Source organism: Zerene cesonia, chromosome 17 (genome assembly GCF_012273895.1).
Source record: "Zerene cesonia ecotype Mississippi chromosome 17, Zerene_cesonia_1.1, whole genome shotgun sequence".
NCBI lineage: Eukaryota > Metazoa > Arthropoda > Insecta > Lepidoptera > Pieridae > Zerene > Zerene cesonia.
In genome coordinates this window covers 9,871,124-9,892,933 of record NC_052118.1, presented here as the reverse complement: position 1 = coordinate 9,892,933, position 21,810 = coordinate 9,871,124, and the positions used below count along the sequence as shown (strand labels likewise).

The 21,810-nt window shown below is 35.7% G+C and overlaps 3 protein-coding genes across 5 annotated transcripts; 1 reads left to right on the top strand and 2 right to left on the bottom strand.

The window, feature by feature from the left end:
- Positions 1-496: 496 nt before the first annotated feature.
- On the bottom strand, positions 497-2,458 carry LOC119833560 (protein transport protein Sec61 subunit gamma). Its single transcript, XM_038357621.1, has 3 exons — positions 2,297-2,458; positions 2,116-2,212; positions 497-728 (listed from the first exon to the last, which is right to left on the bottom strand). The coding sequence occupies exons 2-3, from the start codon at positions 2,207-2,209 to the stop codon at positions 616-618; spliced, it is 207 nt and encodes a 68-aa protein (XP_038213549.1). The 5' UTR covers positions 2,210-2,212; positions 2,297-2,458; the 3' UTR covers positions 497-615.
- A 519-nt stretch (positions 2,459-2,977) lies between these two features.
- On the top strand, positions 2,978-10,139 carry LOC119833592 (exocyst complex component 7). The gene is made up of 17 exons (XM_038357661.1): positions 2,978-3,233; positions 3,366-3,531; positions 3,716-3,843; positions 3,989-4,063; positions 4,144-4,261; positions 4,419-4,630; positions 4,811-4,875; positions 4,959-5,059; positions 5,266-5,442; positions 5,869-6,050; positions 6,142-6,280; positions 6,525-6,623; positions 6,935-7,041; positions 7,612-7,718; positions 8,355-8,448; positions 9,022-9,216; positions 9,968-10,139. Exons 1-17 carry the CDS (start codon positions 3,186-3,188, stop codon positions 10,007-10,009), a joined length of 2,055 nt encoding a protein of 684 aa, XP_038213589.1. The 5' UTR covers positions 2,978-3,185; the 3' UTR covers positions 10,010-10,139.
- A 430-nt stretch (positions 10,140-10,569) lies between these two features.
- On the bottom strand, positions 10,570-21,344 carry LOC119833468. 3 transcript variants are annotated; one of them, XR_005287960.1, is made up of 16 exons: positions 21,141-21,344; positions 20,582-20,747; positions 19,984-20,166; positions 19,476-19,724; positions 18,992-19,112; positions 18,414-18,584; positions 17,957-18,071; positions 17,557-17,702; positions 16,936-17,085; positions 16,408-16,517; positions 15,642-15,777; positions 14,910-15,076; positions 14,208-14,356; positions 13,479-13,575; positions 11,924-12,058; positions 10,570-11,039 (listed from the first exon to the last, which is right to left on the bottom strand). XR_005287960.1 is itself a non-coding variant. In XM_038357483.1 (15 exons), exons 1-15 carry the CDS (start codon positions 21,164-21,166, stop codon positions 10,971-10,973), a joined length of 2,055 nt encoding a protein of 684 aa, XP_038213411.1. In that variant the 5' UTR covers positions 21,167-21,344; the 3' UTR covers positions 10,570-10,970. The 3 variants fall into 3 exon arrangements, 2 of the variants coding, with proteins under 2 accessions (XP_038213411.1, XP_038213412.1); XM_038357483.1 differs by lacking the exon at positions 11,924-12,058; XM_038357484.1 differs by lacking the exon at positions 10,570-11,039 and having other exon boundaries at positions 11,479-12,058.
- Between the last annotated feature and the right edge of the window lie 466 nt (positions 21,345-21,810).

Genomic DNA, 21,810 nt, shown 5'->3' with positions numbered 1-21,810 from the left:
AACATCCTTCTGATACATCTCTACAATTAAAAATGCACGCGGGCTGCTTGCAGCCCGCGCACCACGCACCACCTAGTTTTCCTTATATAGTTTATACAATGCCTTGGCGTTGTCAGATTTCAATGAGGCTCTCATTACTATTTAGTTTGTTTCTCAACAATCTCAATAGTTTTATACCTGTTTATTATACTACTTTTTGTTCCAAGAATCTTTGGAGTTACTTATGGGAACTAAAAGAGCCAAAATAACTTATGCCCACATTTATACAATCAACGGTCTCGGCCGGCTCTGTCGGTATACAGGGCCGCACACGCACATTCGTACATGTTACCGAGTAGAAATAAGAATAGGCGATTTATTAAAAATCTGGTGATTGTGCTGAAACAACAAATCACTATTTAACTACATTTCTTGAAGAGTCATTTGATAAAATAGTCAGTCCATTGCCCCTTAGCAAATTTTTTATTAGGGTCGGTGGTAAGTAATAAAACGATAATTATAAAAATGAAATAATTTATTCTAATAAAATTTGTATGGATGAAATAAAAGTGAGAATTAACTTAGACATGTCGGGGGCTTAAAGATAAGTTATAACTAAAGCTAAGTCTACACAGTCTATGAGCCAACAATAATGTTATTGATGGGAATGTGTATCAGCTTTACAAAGAATCCAATGAAGCCCATAATGCAGAAACCGATAGCTGTGGCGATGGCGATCTTCTGGAATTCTGCAATCAAAATACAAATATTTAATTTACTATTGATCAAATTATCATAGTGTTAGAAAGCCCCTTAATTGAGGAAGATTATAGGCTATATGGGCGAAGCCAGGGCGGACCGCTAGTATTTTCTACGACAATGATATGTAATTACATTATCATTGTTTCTACTATGGGTGAAACGCATAATAAGTAATAATCCTTGTAGCTATGAATCTGGTAATTTCAAAATTAAAGATCTTTATAAATAGACGTACAAGGTGTAACATTTTATTAAAAATTGTCACAAGTGGAAGTATCTCGAGGATCCATAATTATCTATATTTTCGGACACCCATATCCTTTTTCTCACCCTTCACAGTCCATTCCTTTATTCCCTTTAATCCTAATCTTATAAATTTTTTTCTGCAAATGTTCATGGGTGGTGGTAATTATCACTTACATTCAGACAAACTACCAGCTAACTTGTCCACTATTATAAAAAAAGTTTATATAATAAATGTATTTCTTATTGATTAATTATTTATCTTTGTATACATCAGGAATTAAAAGGCTGCGCCCCATGGTTGTATTCACATTGTACATGATGACCTTATATAATATAGCCTTTCTCAATAAATTTATTATTCAAAACAGAACTTTTCAATTGAAATCAGCAGTTCTGAGATTTGTGAGTTTAAACAAAAAAACCTCATCAGTTTATTTGGATTAGATAATGAGAGCAGGATGCAGTTATCTTTAAAGATCTTTGATGGGATGTATTATGACTTCATTGTTTTATACTTATTCATTGTTGAATTTTCCTTACTATTTATATTTTATATTAATAAAATATGCCACATCTAAGTATTAGATCAAAACTGATGAGCTAATGTTCATCAATATTACTATGAATACACTTCTTCATAATTATTTCAAAACATTTATCTTTTAACTTATGTAAAGATTATTCACATAATATAAAAGAACACAGTTGTTAATCCTTAAACAAATTAATAGTTTGTCAATTTATAAATTTTAGTAACTATTTAGACAATGCTTACATTTTGTTTATAGATTTTTTTTTTATTTTATAACACTTTAATCACCCATATTAATAACATAATGACAGTTAAGTAATGTTATACTTGGTAAAAGTTAAGTCACAACTTGACAAGAGTGTAAATGATATATATTTTTCTATGAAATATTTAAGAGTATGCTCATAGATTTCTTCAGCTTTTAATTATAAAAGAACCAAATCTCATTCAAAAATACCCAAATAAGTGGGGGGCCTAATGCCAGCGCATCAGTACCGTAACATGTGTATATCATAAGTACCCAACGTATGTTACACACAAATTTCTGGAACAATCTCCAACAAGAATCTAATCGTCTTAGATCTAATTGTACATACCTTTTCTGTCAGGTTTAGTGCACCTTCTGACCAATCTGATAGAATCCTTGGCGAATTGCCTGCCTGGCTCAACAAACTTTACGATTTGATCCATTTTCTGAAAAAAATAATTAACTATTATTAGTATCGATGTTACAAATAATCCTCGTTGTAAATATTTATTAATTTATTCATAACTTACCTATAAATCAGATATGTATATAGTGGAATAGGAACCACAAATAATCAATTCGTCTATCAACTCGCCAAATTCTTACAATTCGTGGCTGACCGTTCGTGAAATGTAAATGACAAAACAATCTAAAATATAAAACGTCAGCCACGTCTCGATAATGCACGTCACGTCACCATTTAAATGTTTGGATACTTGTAATATATTAAACATTCTATATAAATTTATAGGAAATTTATTTTACGGTTTCCCTAATAAATGAATAGATATAAATGAAACATTATATTAACAAAAGCTATTTTTTAAACGGTTTTTTTAAAACGATACGATTAGGATTGGAAAATTTAATACAATTTTTATTCTAAGTATGCTCTTTTAGACGGACTTAGTTAAGAAATGTAGTTTAAGGATTATTATACATTACCATAAACCATTAACAAGTCTTAAATATTAAATGAAAGCGATGGACTGTTGACATTCAGACCACATTCAGCCAAAGGCTTCATCAGCAGCAGTTACGCTGGTGTTAAGAGCTGAGACTTATATTACTTATATACTCTGTGGTTGGCACTTGACAGCCCAACAAGATGTCATCTGCCATACATAAGAGTATATAACAAATAGTAGTATAATAATACGGGTAGTATATATTCTATCAAGTGTCAACTATCGAATCTGACATTTTACCTAGTTTGTGTTTGCTACTTGTCATTTATCAACTTGTCAACTTGTGTGCCTTCTGAACTTACTGTGTATCAATTAGATATTAATATCTTTATTTTAAGTTTATTGAAAAATTTAGAATTCATGGCTATATAACTCACATTAGTGCAAGTTTATAGACAGTTCTACAAATAGTGCTAATTTTATATTAGAAGATAAAGTAACACTTTACATAATGTATGCAATAGAGAAAAAGTTTGAAATAGAAATGAAGTTGAAAAAAGTAAGTACTCATGTGCAGTTTATGTGATTATTCGAAACAATTTATACATGTTCTTTTATGTAAATGTTAAATATGACGATGCTATCCTACCTCTGTAATTTCACGATAAAAGAGGCGTTTCTGTCATTTTAGGAAATGACGAATATACAAGAGTTAAAAGCGGCTGCTAATCGCAGTTCGTCGATAGCGAATGATGTCTGCAACGTGTTGGGTGCTTGTGAACAGAGGCTGCAGCAGTTGGAGACAGCTGTGCTTCCACTGTATGGAGATACAGCTAGGTTACAGCAAATCCACCACAGTAAGTTGATATTGTCTAATTGTAAAAGCCTATCATTATATTGCTGTAAAAAATACAAATGCCTTTGCAGCTTTATATACTTATTTATATCTATATAGAGTCAAATTTATAACTTGCACAAAGCCTATTGATATTCTTTGGTGAATGTTTCTTAAGTGTTCGATGGTTTAACTAATAATTACAGATATGGAGCGGACTGTCAAGTCTTTAGACCATGTCATCAACTATTACATGGTGTCTAGGGAACTAGCTGATCTGATACAAGCTGGTCCTCAATGTGCTTCTACTGAGTCATTGAATGTTTATATTGATGTAAGTACAGTTTGAATGCAGCACTTAAATGGAAGTTAAAATTCTTTTACCTTTTATTGTAGTCTGTTCATTATACTGATATATATATGGAGTACTTTTTAAACTTATGTCATCTTTGATTTCATACTGGTATTTTTTCTTTCAGGCCCTTGATAAATTAGCTGAAGCTCAGAGTTATTTTAATAAAAATAACCCTCAAAGTGTTGAACTAGAAAATATTGTGAGTTCCCCTTTTTTGAAAATGTGTTATAAATGTCCCTTTCTCAGGTCATTTAATAAAATCATGAATGTTATGTACAGAATCAACTGTATAATGCTGGGGTGCTTAAACTAGAAGCGGCATTTGAGGAGCTTCTTAGTAGAAATACAAGACCTTTGTCTCCTACCACTCTTATGGATATGATTGCATTAGAAGAAGGTAAATATTCATATTTTAATTTTTAAAAATACAATCATTATGAAGTGCTATCAATATATAGTTATAAAAAATATTCAATTGGGTTTTAAAAACACAACTTGTTTGCTGAATAAAACAATACCCATTAAACTCATTAGTGAGTCGGTTGGATTTCTAGATTCGAGCGTGGACAGCATCAGCGTGAGCGGCAGCAACTCGACGTCGGGCGGCGCGGTGGAGACGATGCGCGCGGCGGCGGACTGGCTGAGCCGCGCGGGGCGGCCGCCCGCCGCGCCGCTGCTGGCCATCCGCGGGCCCGCCGCGCGCGCCTCGCTGCTCGCCTTCAAGGACTACCTGCGCTCGCGCTCCATGGCCGCCTCGCCCTTGCTGGTGAGCGCCGTGTGTAGCGAGCTGTACTGTGCTGTGCAGTGCCGCCGCTCGCCGTCCGCGAGGCCTATTTATGTCTTGCACTCTCATGCTGTCTTGAACCCCTTTTTTTCTTTTGGTATTAAATCCGAGATTTTTACCATATAGCCTACCTGGAGTAAAGTATTTTTATTTTTTTTGCAGAGGGCCAAAAATATGCTTCACCGCGCCGATAGTACCACAAGGAGAACAAGTAAAATTCAAAAAGTGTAAGTGCATTATTCTGTAGTGGACTAATTACAGTCACATAAAATTCAATGCTGTATGTATCAAATGGTTGTTCTTATTACAGATTAGAGAAACGTGCTATTAATATAATGATGAAAGCATCCCAGACTCTGGAACAGTCAACGGGACTTGCAATAGGACCGCGACGGTCAATCAATGACTCGTGTAAGGCAAATGTTCTGTTTTTAGCGCTGGAAAATTGTGAATGTTAAGATAAATTTGTTTTATTTAATATCGCAAATTTATGTACTTTAACAGTCCTGCTATATGAAATTCTTGTCCCAAAGAACTGTTCTCGTACTTTCTAAATTACTAGTGATAATAGACAATCCGCAGCGAATCCTAACAATGTTACTTTGCCTTCTGTATAGATATGGAAGAATGCAGCGAAGCCCTGGATGAGAGAGAAGCAGAGGCAGCCGGTACTCTAGCGGCGGCGGTTTGCCGCTTAGCGCGGCGCGAGCAACGCCACATCATCGGATTAGTGCCACTAGCTCGCCTCCCGGCATTGCTCGCTGCTGTTCTTAAAGACTGCCTCGCTTTGTTGGGTAAGTAAAGGGTTTCCTAAATTGAATGAAATAATCGATCACGATCAGTTTGGAAATCTTATTATTGTATTGATTTTTAGTTATCTCTTCACAACATATACACTAGTCTTGGTACACTGTAATTGAACAGAGATTGGTTCTTTCTTAAGCAATCTTTCAGCTCATATGTCTATTACATCAAATATCATTGACTGTGTGAGTGATACCACCAAATTCATAAATTTTTTTTTTTTTGTTCATTCTATACATACTACTCGTAATTGAAATATATAAAGTATCTTTTAAATTGGATCAAACTGTACATCGTGTGTAAATTTCACAAAAAAAAAAAAAAAAATCGGTTGAGCAATTTAGAAGTATACAATACAATAACAATTAAATATTTGATGAAATAGTATCAATCACCCGTTCCATTTGCATTTGCAGCAACGGAAGTGGAGCGCGCGTGTACCCGCAGCCGCAAGTCGGCGTCGCGCTGCTCCAGCGGCGCCGCCGCCTGCTGGGCGCTGCTCGCCCGCCTGCAGCGCCTGCAGCCCGACCTGCAGCGCGCGCTGCACCCCGCCTCGCCCGCCGCCTACACCGCGCTGCTGCACACCTGCCAGCACCACGTGAGTGCGCCACCCCACACCCCACCCCCACCCCCACACCCACACCACACACGATACACCACACACCCCACACTGACCGCTCTGTGTGCAGTGCGTGCGCTCGCTGGAGGAGTGGGTGGAGGGCGTGCGCGGGGACGGCGCGGGCGGCGCGGTGGACGGCACCGTGCACCAGCTGCCCGTGGCCGCGCTCGCCTACTGCCACGCGCTCGCCGCGCACCTGCACGTTATCGGTGAGCTGCTATTTCATTAACACTAACAAAATATCTCATATACCATAAGACAATCAATCTTCCATTTCTATTGGCGCCATTCATACTAGAGTCCGCGTTAAGAAAGAAGTCCTATGGATATTTTTGTGAATTTATTGTGACAGGTCGGCCAGATTGCCGAAGAAGAAAATCACAACTTTTTCTCCAATAAAGTTCCTACCTTTCTTCTACAGAAATTGACTATTTGTTCGTCCTTGTGCTCCAGGTCCGGCTCTGAGCGCCGAGCCGGCGTACGCCCGCGCGGCGGCCGCGTGCGGCAACACCGCGGGGGATAAGAACGCGCTCATGCTCTCCATTTACATGCGTACGTATTTGGCGAAGTCCCCTGTGAATATGAAAAAGAGATGTTTCCAAATATATCAGTGTCTTTTTTAGTTCCCTTTTCTATTCTAATTGTTTTTCAGTCAAAACGCATTACGTACTTTGGAAAGTGCTAATTGAATTTCCAGTTTATTTATCATGTTTTTCCAGTCAGCCTTTAGTATTTCTTATAACAAGAAAGGGTTATCAGTAAAGGATGTCTTTTTAAATAAATAAAAATGTTATGAATGTTCTGAAGAAAAGAGGCATCCAATCCTAAGCTTGATTTCTAATGTGGTTTATTGACGCTTTCAGGTAAGGTGCTGGCGCAGTTAAACTTGTCTCTACGCAACAAGAGCGAGCAGTACCCAGACGCGTTGAAGGCTATATTCCTGCTGAACAATACCTTGTATTTATTACAGGTAAGATACCTTGGTTGCTTGTAAAAATAATGTCATTATTATGCCCAGCAAGCTCATAGACTTTCACAATAGTTTGAAATTTTCTGGTAGTAAGTATTAAAGAGTTTAGTAGTGCTAAATTTGAAACCTATATCAAAAATGTATTTGTTCAGAGAATCCACTTCAGCATTAATGAATATATGGAAGATGTAAGTCCATGGAACACTCGCTTAATAACCACAGGACAGTTCTGTGACATTATTAATCATTATTATGTTAAATTAAAATTTAACAGGCAATCATGTATTCTAATAGAGCAACAACTGACTTTCTCCTTGCCTCTTTGTAGAAATCGCTTTCTGAACCGCAGGTAAACAGTATATATTAATCTATGTAATAACAATTAAAAAGTTCTTCTAGAAGTCTAATTGAATGTTTCAATTTGATTAATTGAATGTTGATGTTGGTAGCACGGTTAGTGCTGCTATAATTAATAATGGCTCAACCATATTTCTGATGTTAATGATGATAGTACTGTTCTTGATTATGATGGTGTTGAGTGTGTTTTTGATGATGATGATGGTGGCGCAGGGCTTGCAGCGCAGCGGGCTGCTGGACGTGCTGGCGCTGTCGGAGCCCGACTGCGAGGCGTCCTACCGCAACATGATACACGAGTACAAGACGGCGTACCTCAACAGGTGTGTGTGCACTACACTTGCAGTACATTGGCACTACACTTGCAGTACATTGGCTCTACACTTGCAGTACATTGGCTCTACACTTGCAGTACATTGGCACTACACTTGCAGTACATTGGCACTACACTTGCAGTACATTGGCACTACACTTGCAGTAGATTGGCTCTACACTTGCAGTACATTGGCATTACACTTGCAGTACATTGGTACTATACTTGCAGTAATTGGCTTACACTTTGTATTTGCTTTTGCATACATATAAATAATTGAAGCTTCAGATTTTTCAGTTCGAGCACAAGTCTGCAAACTTCTTCAGGAGCCTTTCTGAAAAGGTTTTCATCTTGTGTGTGTGTGTGTGTGTGTGTGTTAGAAAGTGACTAGACACTAGACAGCATATATAACTCTGTCTCTCTCACTGGCACTAGTACTGTTTTATGACGTCACGGTCCCTCCATATGGGTATACTGCTGCTACACCACATTTGTTTATACATTGTGCTCATGTATTTTAGACTTTATTCCATATAAAAAATAGACAATCTGTTGTCTTAGTTGTGTGTGTGTGAATGTGTGTAGATGATATGATTTAGGTGACATTTTTATAAATAATTTATACTTGTGAAATCATGCATTTCAGTTGGAACAAGTTACTATCGTACATTACGCTGGACGAGCCCCTTCCTGCGAAGTTGAGAGACAAGGACCGACAGATGTTGAAGGATAAATACTCCGTGAGTATATTTTACTTTTTACGTCTCGTTTATTTTTCCGTTGTGTGGTCCTTCGAATAGTATAGAATTTTGTTCATGGCAAATTTTATCCAAATCGATTCAGTGGTTGGCCACAGACAGATTTTCGGATTTATAATATTACAAGCTGTACCTCGCGGTTTTACCCACATAGTACCTGATGTTATATAGTCTAAAATTTTCCTCAATAAATGGGCTAATAATCTAACACCGAAAGGAATTTTCAAAGCGAACCAGCCGTTTCTGAGATAAGAGCGTTCAAACAAATAAAAAAGCTTTTAGCTTTATTATATTAGTATAGATCGTATCGATTATCATATTATACACGACATGGTGCATCGTGCGGCGGGCTGAATTATGCTATTTATGTATTTATTTATTACAAATCAGAAACAGTAGTACAAAATAATACAGACCCTGACCTTCGAACTAGTGGTGACCTGTGTCTCGAAGGTCATAAAATGATACACGCATGAACCTATCAAGCGTCTATTGAACACTGCGTAAATCTAATGCGTGAAGCGTATAGCGCAGAGTGTTGTGATGTGTTCGCAGGCGTTCAACCGCGAGTGGGAGGAGAGTGCGCGTGCGCAGCGCGGCTACAGCGTGCCGGACGGCGAGCTGCGCGAGGCGCTGCAGCGCGACAACAAGCAGGCGCTGCTGCCGCGCTACTCCGCCTTCCACGCGGCCACCGCGCACCTGCCCTTCTCCAAGAACCTCGACAAGTACGTCAAGTACACGCCCGTGCAGGTGAGACCCCTTGTTTTGTGCTTTTTCCCTTTTTTTTTGGTACCAGATTCAGTTTGGAACTCCCGAGTGTCACTTGGGGCGCCGTACCCAGCCCTGTCCTGGAATGGTACAAGCCTTCCATCTTATTTATGAGCATACAGGACGTGTTTCCATTACTCGCTATAATTATTAACTTATTTTCAAATGTACTGTTGCACGATACTTCTTTCTTTGTTGTTTTTTTATTGTCGGTTTTTTTTTTATGAGCATGTGTGTTTTAAGGTGAAATAAATATTTTTTTTCTTTCTAATGGATTTTCGCATCCTGGAGAACTACAATATGGGCTGATAAAAAGTTTCCGCTGTAGAAAACCGTCAAGTCATAAAGCAGTACTAATTCCAGTGTGGAAAAATTATAGATTCTGTCGGTCTGTATTCAGTCGTCTAGTGTCATCGCTTTCATACACTGGAATTAGTACTTCTTTAAGACGTCACGGCATCCCCCCGTATCTATATAGTAAAATTGTCTATTCAGTTGAAGTGACATCGATTTTCCGGTCCTTTGATTTTAAATATTATAAATCACATGTTAGCAGTCATTTAGTGTTGTGTGTGCGTGGTTGCGTCCGCGCCTGTGTTCGTTCACGCAAATATAGCAGCGAATTGAGACTTCGAGCGTTTAACTTGTTCCCTACATAGGTATCTATATTCAGCAAATACAAATTTTAAACTCAATGAATTAATTATATTTATCTTATAATTTTATTTTCCAGATCGCCACGCAACTTGACGGTTACTTCGACGAAGCTGCTTAAAATATATTTATTATATGCTATTTCTTATTGAAATATATGTTATTCAATAAACAATTATTTATCGATGAATAAAATATTTAAATATATACATAATTGTGTTCGTCAATCTCAGCTATCGAATTTTCACTCTTTGAGTCTCTCTGATCCTTTAGGATGAAATCCTAAGAGATCTCATATGATAATTGTTTTAAAATGTTTCATATTGGTTAGATGTTTATTTCAACGATTACAATATTGCATCGATGGATGCGCTTTTTGTATTATTTTATTTTTTATTTTCATTCGTCAAGTATTTCCTATTTCGAAATATAAAATACTTAAAGAATTGAAATTATTTAATCAGGCAACATTCGCACCCCTACTGGCGTTATAGCGGTCTCAGGTGTTGCCACGGTCTGGCGAAAGACGCGGGTTTGAATCTAAATTAAAAATTGACTTGCTGCACTGATTTTATTGAAATTATATAATGTTAAAGCGACTCGTTGTTTGTAAGATACTCGTTGATGTAGTTTAAAAAAAATAAAACAAAAATTTTTGTACGTCATCTTTGTTTTGTTCTTTTATGTCATCAGCGTGTGTATAATTACACTAAAAAACTATAAGCTACATTGAGCATAGTTCACTCTATATTAAAGTGGTGGTATTATTAAATATAAACAAAGCATTATCATATAATTTTATTTTTATTTACACATAAATAACAACACTAAAATTAAAACGAATCCTATTTAAGTTACACCACAAGTACATATCATAATTTTCTTAATTTTTCGTCTAAACAAAAAATCTATTTCAGTCAAAATAATTTCGAGTTAACTATTATAGAAAAGGATGCATATATGTTGCCATCACTGTCTAATAGTCGAACGTATTAACATTAAATTACAATAATGTTCACTCAGTGATACGCTTAATTTTTTACCATCTTGAAAAAGTGAAAAAAGTTCTGAAAGAGAATGTATTAAAAAAAATCTATTCCAGTTACTTCAATTGCTCGGGCTTTCTTCTTATTTTTCGCTCGCCGCGGCCACTGCAACAATTTTTTATAACAATTGACAATTGATAAATAAACTACTTTTATTTAAAACGGAAAACAAAACTAAACATGTTATATCCATACATATTATGTTAACGAAGAAATAATAAAAAATTAAATAAATAGATATAACATTCATTGTAACAAAATTTTAGTAGAATTCGTAGGTGAGTGACATTAAATCATAAAGTTAGCACTAAAAAAAAACAAAGAAAAAACGACAATAATAATTAAAAACTCAAAAAGAAGCAGAAGTAGAATTAAATTGTCATCGTCTTTTTTATTATAAATTTTCATGTAATCCATAAAAATATCTATTTACTAAGTATATTCGAATCTACACTTTTGTCTAGATTAAAAGGGATGTTAGGTACTAAACAAAATATAATAAGAAAAATATGGATGTTATAAAGGTCTTAATTTACTTTTTAAATCCAACAAATATTTTCGCAAACGATGAAGCAATTTTTACTTTTGACTTTCGTTTCAACATTACGAAAAAAAGACAAATGAAGGTCTTATGCATTATTTTGTTGCAATCCATCAGGTAACACGTCAGCTCGTGCAATAAATAGAAATTATTACGATTTTTTTTTTTAATAATTTCAACTTTTTTCACGGCTAAGGACGATTTGCACACAATTTTATGAAAAAAAATCTATTCTTATAAAAAAATTATAAATAAATGTTACATCTCAGCAAATTTAGTTGTAAATTAAAAAAAATCATCAAGTAAAAAAAATTGTATGCAAATCTCCTTATCCGCACGGTTCAGTAGCGTTCGAGCGAAATCCATTCAGTAGTCTCAACAGAGCGACACACGGAGCTCCGTGTGACGAAGCCAACTTGCACTTTGCGCAAACTTTACCAATACCCACGGGGAATCCATCGACAACAGACATCACTAAGTTGACTCGACTATCGACAGGTGGCGCGTCACTAGCGGCGGTATAAATCCCACTTGTCTATTTTCGCTTTCGCTTCCCGCGCTTGCCGGCTCTGCCCGCCGCGCTCTGGCCAACAGATTGGTTTCATCGTGAATATCGATTACGACGTGGCCTGCGCACATTACTAGTGGCTTGCAATATTATAACGGGTCGTATTTGTAAAATAATATAACATTAAGTAAACTTTCAAGGTTTCTTTGAACTTTAGGGATTACAAATGATTGGTATGAATTATTAATTAATCAAAACATACACTATATAGTTTTAAGACTAAATTAAACAAATTTAATAATTTTATAAGTATCTTTGCATCAACAATCCTTAGGGAAATTGTTTCTATATCTGGCAAATAAATGCTTTATGCTGGGAAATATCCCATAATAATATTGCAAGCACAGTTTTCCGATGTTTATACTCCGTCGCTCCATCTCCATACCTTTACAAATCCTCTTCCATTTCCCACCCTTTACTGGAAACTTCAATATATCAAAAACGTAACATAACACATTTTAGCATCCTTCCGTAAATTCAGGTCGGTTTTTTTTTACCTTTTTGGAAGTCGGAATCTCTCGTCTAATTGAAGTACAGACATTTTACTTTTAGGCAAGATTAGTACATTTGTTAGCCTACAGGGATTCGAACCCAGGTATTTTGGTCGCTATATATATATATATACACTAGCTGTTCGCCCCGGCTACGCCCGTGGTACATTTTCGAGGTAAAAAGTATCCTATAACACTCGGGAACAAGGTAAGCTACATTCTTTTGGTGAAAGGAATTTCTAAAACGGAGCAGTAGTTTCGGAGCCTTAAGGGTACAAACAAACAAAAAAAACATACACACCTATAAGTCTCACCTGTAAATGTTCAATCAAGATATTGAGATAGATTAGGAATAAATTGAGACCTAGAGACAATTTTCAATCACAATTATTTAAATGAGACAGAATTTTAATGTTTTCATCTAAAAAAGTCATGTCAATGTTCAATAGACCGTAAAATAAAACTTTACCAGGAGTTTCTGAGATTTGTGCGCTCAAACAAATAAACACAAACTTTTCAGCTGTATATAATTAGCAGAGATAAAAGTTTCCATAATTATGAAAAGTTCTCATTGAAGTCATACTTAACTTCAGCTGTAAACTTTTAATAAAAAATCGTTTCTTTCTTCATATCAAGATATTGTTCTTGTGTTGTGTTATATCAGTTAAATAAATACTTTTATTAAATTATTATCGTGACGTCTTAAAACAGTATCGATTCTAATGTGGGAAGAAGACAGGGTTATATGTGTCCATCACTTTCCTACATTGGAATTAGTAATGCTTTAAGACGTCACAGTAACCCCCCTCCCCCACCCCGAACTTCACATTTATTTTTATCACAAAAAAATTAAAAAGTCATAAATTTCTGTAGCAAAAGTTCTTTTTGTTTTGTATTTTCATCTATATATTTCGCTATAGCACAACGTGTTCATGTGTTTGTACCTTGAGAGCCTGCGGCGGGGTCTTGCTGCGGGTGACGGGCTTGCGGGGCAACTGATCTTGGTAGGGGGTGAACGCGCAGGGCAATATGCGGCGAAATCTGTTTATTTATAATTAATTATGAAATTCAATAATTATTAAACCCTGACGCAGAAAAGACGAGTTATTAAACGTGTAATCTTTATGTGATAGCGGACAATTGAGCTGGTGGTTCGCCTGATAGTAAGTGATCACCACCGCCCGTGAACAGAGCTGAGGTAGTGACTTTAAGAATGCGCTTTCCGCCTTTAAGGGAAGAAGAAAGGGATACGGAAAGGATTCATGACTTTTTGACTGAGAAAAGGAGGAATGAAAATGAAATGCTGAAATGAAATTCTTTATTGCTAATAAGAACAAACGAGTAGGTAGCGATCACTACCAACCCTCAAAATAGCAGGAAAAAAAAATAATAAAAGGAAAAGGAAAGGGGCGGGAATAATTATCATCGATACAAACTGTTATTTCATACGGCAATGTTTATATTCATCGTGTGTATTGCAGAGACATTGAATATTAAAATTATGTTGGTAGTATTAGCCGGAAATATTTTATTCGTTCATAAGTTCACTCTAGCTCTTCGTTTGTTAAAGGGTGTTGACGTAACTTAGATTGAAAAAGAAAAATAAATTCAAAACTGATTAAAATCTGCCTTATTATTTAAACAACATCAAAAACAAACAATAAAAGGCATACTTGTGTATCGGCAAGAGTTCCGTAGATAAAGTGGGCGGGGTTTTGAGAGCGGCGGACTCGTCGGCGAGTGGCGCCGGCGCCGCGCCCAGCCGCAGCGAGCCGCCGGCGCCGCGCGCGCCGTGCAGCAGCGCGTTCGAGCCGTGGCTCACCTGCAATATATTTATCTGTTACTAGCGGTCCGCCCCGGCTTCGCCCGTGGTACATATATAGCCTTTCTCAATTAATGGGCTATTTTAATTCTAACACTGAAATAATTTTTCAAATCGGACCAGTAGTTCCTGAGATGAGTGCGTTCAAACAAATAAACAAACTCTTCAGCTTTATAATGTTATTATAGATAATATACTGGCTGTTTCCCGCGACGTCACTCGAGCGGTACCCGGGTATAAAGTGATAAGCTCGCGTGAAAGAGTAACAAACATCCATGTTCACAAACTTACGAAGAAATCTATTTTGTTTATAAGCTTTTTGTTGGCATAGGTATTTTTTTATATACACTAACTGACACGGCATACACTGTTCTGTCTGACATTTAGGGGTATGAAAAATAGATGCCGATTCTCAGTCCTACCCGCTCTACACGCAAAAGTTCGTGAGAATCGTTCCAGCCTGTTTGGAGGAGTATGGTGACTAACATTGTGACGTGAAGGACCACCCTAGATATTTTCAAAAGAAGAAAAGATGAAAAGAAGCACATGTTACCTCATGCTGCAGCACATAGTGTCCGGGCAGCAGACCCTGGAGCTGGTTGAGGGTCGCGTGCAGCGTGCTGGCGATGTGGGGCAACATGTCGCCGTACTTGCTGGTGAACTCGTTTTGATATAACTTCTCCATGGTCACTATTTCGCCGGACACACCGTCTAAGCGCACTGAAAATGAGTTATAATCTGTGGTTTGTGAATTGAATGGGATAAAAAAAAAATTATTAATTTGTTGTTTGCTTGCTGAATAATAAAAGAAGAAAAATAATATTTTAGAGTCCTACTAATCCTACTATTAATAATAAATATAGCAAAAAATATTAAACCGATTGAAATGAAATTTGGTACGATACGACGAAGCTGGATAACTGGAATAACATATAAGCAACTTTTTATCCCGTTATTCCTACGAGATACGGACTTACGTGGGTGAAACCGCGGGGTGCAGCTAGTAAAATAATAATATTAAAAAGAAAACTTCCGACTGCCAAAAATTCATGAACCGAACAGAGACAAAAGGTATCCAACCAATGTCCACATAAAATTCGAGTAACTCATGCCTGAATTGTTGTGTTTTATCTAATAGTAATATAATTACAAAATGAATATTCAAATTAGAGAAATTATATAACTAATAATAACTACGAAATACAAATATTTTAAATTCATCATCTTAAGAATTAAAGTTACTATTTTCACCAATAATCCTTAAAATGTAGCTTTATATCTTTACCATTCATTAGGGCGGCGTTCCTCCTCAGGTGCAACGCTAGTGCCAGGCTAGCTAATTTCTGCTGAGACAGCGAGCTGGCTCCCAACTCCAGCTGGTACTCCGGTATCGGCTCCAGCACCACCTCGCTGGTGGAACTCTGGAAGAAATTAATTGTACTTTTTTTCTTAATTGGCACTTTTTTTAGGAACTGTATTGAAGAAGTTAACTTAGAGAGGGGTTATAGCATAGATTTAGTACTAGATATAATTAGTGCAAGTCAAAATTGTCTCCCATCCAAATCGTGACCGTGCCAGCCGTTGCTTAACCTCGGTTTTTTTTATTATTTGTTGTAATACCGGCAAATAGAAACACGTAACTTCTAGAAATGTCAACTTTTTTAACTATCATCAGATACAGTCCGGTGAAAGACGGACACACACACACAAGACAGACAGACAGACTGACAAAGTCTGAGTCTGTTGAGCCCTTAAGATACGGAATCCGAAGAGATGTAAAATAATATCATCAATACCACCCACTATTCTCGCTCTGTTTATTTAAATAACTTCCTAAACACATACAGCATAAGGTCCATATTCCAACTCACCTACGCTTTATGCGCACAAAGCACAATAAGGTCTGCTTAATCAAATTCACCCGTAAACACACACGACATAAGGTCCATACTCCAACTCACCCACGCTTTATGCGCACAAAGCACAATAAGGTCTGCTTAATCAAATTGACCCTTAAACACACACAGCATAAGGTCCATACTCCAACTCACCCTGGCTTTGTGCGCACAGTGCACGATGAGGTCGTACGTCTCGCCCGAAGTGTTGCTCCGCACTTGCCACTTCTTGTACGAGCGTTGCGCTGGCAACTCGAACATTGATCCTGAATTTAATCATATTAAAAAAAAAGGTATATTACATTAATTCTTATTATATAAATAAAATCATACATTTTTTTTACATGTTCCTTTTTGTATTATTTTGTTCTCTTATGTATTATGATTAGTTATTATGTCCTTTCTCTTCTTATTGTGTACACTGACTTCCTGAATTTTTAATTTTTATAACTTCCACTTGGCTTGGGTTGCTTGGAAGAAATAGTTACTGAGCAATAAAGCCGCCCTTTGTACGTTATATCGTATTTTTTCCTTATTTTATTGTTTCATGTGCGCAATAAAGGATATTTCATTCATTTGTTCCATTAATTCTACTAGCCTTCCACTTTCAGACTCCGGCTTCACTTGGCTTATGGCATACAAATTCTGCTATTTTAATAATAGATTTAATTTAAGAAAACAAACCTTTACATGTGCATTCATAAAATCCCAGAGACGCGGTGGAATTATTGTTGGCCGACTTTTCTGTATTATTGTTAGTGCTTTCTTGAGATTCCTGTTGTTTCTCAACGTCATTTTCCGTTTCTATATTACTGTCTGTTTGAAGGTCTTCACCTAAAATAATTGATGACAAATTAAATAGAATTTTGAATGTTGCATTCGAAATTTTAGCGTATTTTACGGGTCATCCCCATTTATTTTGATACTTATATTGAGGGAGTTTTGAAAAAAAAATTATATGCCATGTAGAAAACAGACAGTGTGGGCTCAGTGGTGAGGAGATCTGACTTAAAATTGATAAGTTTGGGATAAGAGTCCAGACCAGCGTGCAGGAAATTAGGTAATTTTTCAATTTATCAGTGCATCTGATAACAGCAACAAAATGTCATGAGGAAACCCAATCAAAAGTTCACAGATATATGTATTATGATGTTTGCCAACATATCAGAACTAGACCGAATTGCATTTTAGGCGTCTGCTTTGAAATAAATGAATAATCAGAAAAATCACTTCACCCAATAAAAAGTTATGAAAAATACACTACTCCTTCTTTTTTAAAGTCGGTTGACAATATGAGCAACTCACCGATATCTATACATAAATTATCATCTTCATCATCGCTGGATGCTTCCATATTGTTCTCTTCGGCGTTCAATGAATTCATATTTACAGTACTATCGCATTCGGAGTTTCTTATCAACTTGTTCATGATCCTCCCCCTTTCTGCTAATCTGAAAGTTATATTTAATGCACATATTAAATTTCAAATGACATGTAAATTATTATTAACTAGCTCTTCGGTCCGGCTTCGGCCCTGGTACATGTATGGCCTATGTCGCTCGGTGAAGTTGCAGCTTTCTAATGATGAAAGCATTTTTGAAATTGGTCCAGTGGTTTTTGCGTGAGAACGTTACAAACATACAAAAAGACGAAAAGTTTCCTCTTTATATCGGGGCGAATAACGTATATGATAAATTAAACTCACGGCACAAGTGTATCTTCTAACAGATGTTTGAAAGCCTTATACGTCCTCCGCATAATCGGCTCTTTCTTTATGGAAAATTCACTTCCCAACACTGTCACGTTCGATTTATCACCATCTGAAAGTATGGATCTTTATTATAAGTATTCATATATCTTTTTTATAAAATAAGCTTTACCGGATAGGACACAAAGATACACTACCGCTATAAAAAATTAACTGGTTGTAGGATGCTTTTAACAAAAAAAACACTTCGTTCAAATAATGACGACGAATCAACTCATCGTTTTTGACTGCAGACAAAAAATAGATAGTTCATTCATCGAAGAATGCTATATGTCACATAACATGACGCCAAAACTGATAAGAGACGAACAACATTCATAAAAAAATGTTGCAAAAATTAAATAAAAAAAGTATAAAAAAATATGAGAGGAAAAGTTAAAAAAATATTCCTTACCCGAACCAATAACCTCACACACTCGTACAGTGATATACCAGTGCTGGTCCAGTGAAAGCAAGCAACGCAGCGCGCTCTCACTAGCTATGTACTGAGCGTCGTGCTCTTGCGCATACTGCGCCAATTCTCTCTCTATCTCCGTCAGCGGCAGCACTGATACCGACTTCTCCCCTGGAATAAATGTTTGGGAATTAAATATCGCTTATTTGTATTTTTTGTTATTGTAAATACTCATAATTATATAGAAATGGGTATTTAAAACATGTTGCAGGATGTTTTTGCAAGTTGAGTAAGCTTAAATTGTAAATTATATATGAATTTATAGGAAAATGTAAAATGATACAAAAAAAAATTCATCAATCATTCATTCATCATCATCATTTTAAACAAAACAATCAAACCGCCTTCAAATTGTCATCACTCATTTTTATGATCAAAATCGGTTCTTTCAGTAGAGAACTTCCTCCACCTTTTTTTGAAGTTGATTAATAATAACTTTAAACCCACGAATATTGTCGTCGACTATCACTTTAAATTAAATATTTTCTGAAAACAAAAGAATATAATTAATAACTTACTAGGTAAAATAAATTTGCATGGATGCTTATTGCATGGCTCAGGTACTGCATTGTTTTTCATGATGTAAATCTTATCTTCTATTGATTCGTACTGGATCTGTGGTAGGTCTGTAGCATCGATCTGTGAAAAAATTACACATGATCTAAAAATACTTGCTTTTACCCATGGATTCGTCTGCAGGCAAAACCACGCCGCACAGCTAGTACTTCCATTCCTCATAATATGGCTTAAATCCTTTGACAGAATCAAATTTCAAATCCTTATACTTAATTTTAAAAATGTGAAACTGATTCGTTCTATCTATCACATTGCAACAAAGTAATTTTATGATAAATTTTTTTCAGAATTATCCCCTATTTTGTAGGCTAGAATAATAATGGCTAATTTTAAGAGTGTAGCATCTTATTTCTATGCAAATCTCGTTTATCGATGCAAGCTTCCAGCGAAAAGCTAGAAGTTATTATAATATAGAAGTCTACTCACACTAATTAAATCTTCCTTATGTACAAATTCACATTCATCATTCCTCACTTCTAAAGGTATTTGAGCAGCCAACTCATAATTCTTTGGATATGACTGTAGTTCATGTGCTCTCATTTTGTGCTGGGCTTCGTAAACTACTTCCACTTGAGGTTTTGGCCGTATCGCTTTGATGCAGTGCTCGGTAGCCCAGAGAGATTTTGCCCAGGCTTGATATTCTTTTTGTTCTGCTTCATATTCTTTTTTGATTTCCTGTGAAACACAATAGTGATAAAAGATGTTATTGTTGATTTTTAATGTTTCTCAATAGTTGAATGCTGTAACAAGCTTTTTTATACATACTACAATTAAAACGCATCTTTTTAGAGATCAACATTATATGATACTATACAGTACTTTAATTTTTTGCTACTTTCACAAAAAGAAAAAAACTTATGACACCTAATTAGTTCAAAGTTAACATCAAACTTCTTATCAGTCAACTGATGAATTCTCACAACATTGCACACACCTCAAAAACTTTATAATCCATTTTGCCAGGTCTCGGTAGCTGCTTTAGGGGCAGTATGTGTGGATTCCTGATGCACAGCACTTTGAGGCACTGCGTGTGTTCTAACGCAGTGAGTGATGATAGCTTGGGGTACTTTGGAACAGGCTTGCAGCCAGGAACAAAGATACGGTGGTTTTTATTTGCCTGTTCATAAGTAAGGTTTGTTTAAATTGCAGTGATTGATATACCAGCCTACTAATGATACTAGTATTATAATGAAGAAAGAATTGTGTTTCTGTATGTATGTTTGTAATGTTTCCACATAAAAACTACTGGCCCAATATTTTTTTCAAAATTTCTTTTACTATTAGAAAGCTTGATCTTAACAGCAGTGTGAAATATTAAGAGAAAATCAAAATTATTAAGAAGAACCAATCATCAGTTGTCTTATGAAGGTTAGATAATTACATATAAGCAGGTATTTCTTTTTAATATCTTAAATATACAATAATAAAGGATTTAAGAAAACACTATATTAAAAAGAAGGTTAATCTAAACAGTACATTAATAATTGAACATCTGTAATATATTCAATGGCATTATATTATTTAAAACTTACATTAAGTTTCTTTCTAAAAACATCATCCCAATTGATAATATTCGGTTCTTCACTATCACTGCTGGAAATCAATGGATCATGGAATGTGTTTCTTAATATCCTCTCCGTCACACAGTTTTCTAAGTCTTGTGCTCTCAGGAAGTAGTGGTCATGTTCAGGTTCAACCCTATAAAGAGTTTTATAACAGAATTCATCTAAAACGTATAGCATTGACAATACTCAAGAAGGAATCAAATCATGTGAGCAGGAGAGTATGAGTCAATTAAATAATAAAGGATTACTAAGTATTCATTTTAATATCAAACTAATACTCAAATCATTCAATTTATTCAGCTGTTTCTTGGTACAATTTATATTCTTAATATATATAAATAAATATACATAATTTAATTAGTGTTAAAGGTTTAAGCAAACAAGAATCTAATATACCCGGACAAATAATTAAAAATTATTCGTACGGTATCGGGACAAATAATTATAAATTACTCGTACAGTACCCCAGTAAGCAGTCACAACGTAATTTATTTTAAATAATAAATAGTTTTGTAAAAATACCAACCACTCAAAGTGAACAATGTTATCCATATCGAAGCTTTTCAATTCATATCCCAGGTCTCACTATACACTGTAGCTCATCATAAATACTTGAATCGAATATATGTGATTATATTTATTGATACTGTTTATTTTGAATTAGATTTTTTAATATTATATCAATAAAAGTTTCGGAAACAAAGTGTGCGTTTGCTGTTCGGAATGTTAACACATAATATGTCAAATGTCAGTTGCCAAAATTCAAATGTCAATGTCATAAAATGTGCTACATTTTCTTTTTTATTTAAATGAAGATGTTAGGTGTAAGGATTTTTCCTTTTCCTATTGATTTAAACGCCATGAAATTTAATATAAATTGCACACAGAACACTGTATCCGAGAGGTGCAGTTCAATGTATACAATATAATGTATTATATGTAATTTTTTGGTGTTGAGATCGTGTACCGATTGTAAGTTATTTTCCAGTTACCACTACAAAAACGTTTCTACATGTAAATCAGATGAACATTGAGGCGGATTCATCAAAATAACTTTAAAGCTATGTATATTGTATCTGCAAAGTTCTGAATCCATCTTGGCTTCACCCGTGTTAAAAATATACCGCAGCCCAATAACAACTAAAACTCGTAGGAAACATGTATTACTGATAAATTTGTAGGAACGGAGAATATAA

Coding starts and splice junctions, on each gene's coding strand:
- LOC119833468 (XM_038357483.1), bottom strand. CDS start 21,166: ATGGATAACATTGTTCACTTTGAGTG. Junction 15,778..16,407: donor ACTGTGCGCACAAAGCCAGG/GTGAGTTGGAGT, acceptor AATTTCTTCCAG/AGTTCCACCAGCGAGGTGGT. Junction 15,077..15,641: donor GAACGCCGCCCTAATGAATG/GTAAAGATATAA, acceptor ACTCATTTTCAG/TGCGCTTAGACGGTGTGTCC.
- LOC119833560 (XM_038357621.1), bottom strand. CDS start 2,209: ATGGATCAAATCGTAAAGTTTGTTGAGCCAGGCAGGCAATTCGCCAAG. Junction 729..2,115: donor CACTAAACCTGACAGAAAAG/GTATGTACAATT, acceptor TTTTGATTGCAG/AATTCCAGAAGATCGCCATC.
- LOC119833592 (XM_038357661.1), top strand. CDS start 3,186: ATGTATGCAATAGAGAAAAAGTTTGAAATAGAAATGAAGTTGAAAAAA. Junction 3,234..3,365: donor TAGAAATGAAGTTGAAAAAA/GTAAGTACTCAT, acceptor CTGTCATTTTAG/GAAATGACGAATATACAAGA. Junction 8,449..9,021: donor TGTTGAAGGATAAATACTCC/GTGAGTATATTT, acceptor ATGTGTTCGCAG/GCGTTCAACCGCGAGTGGGA.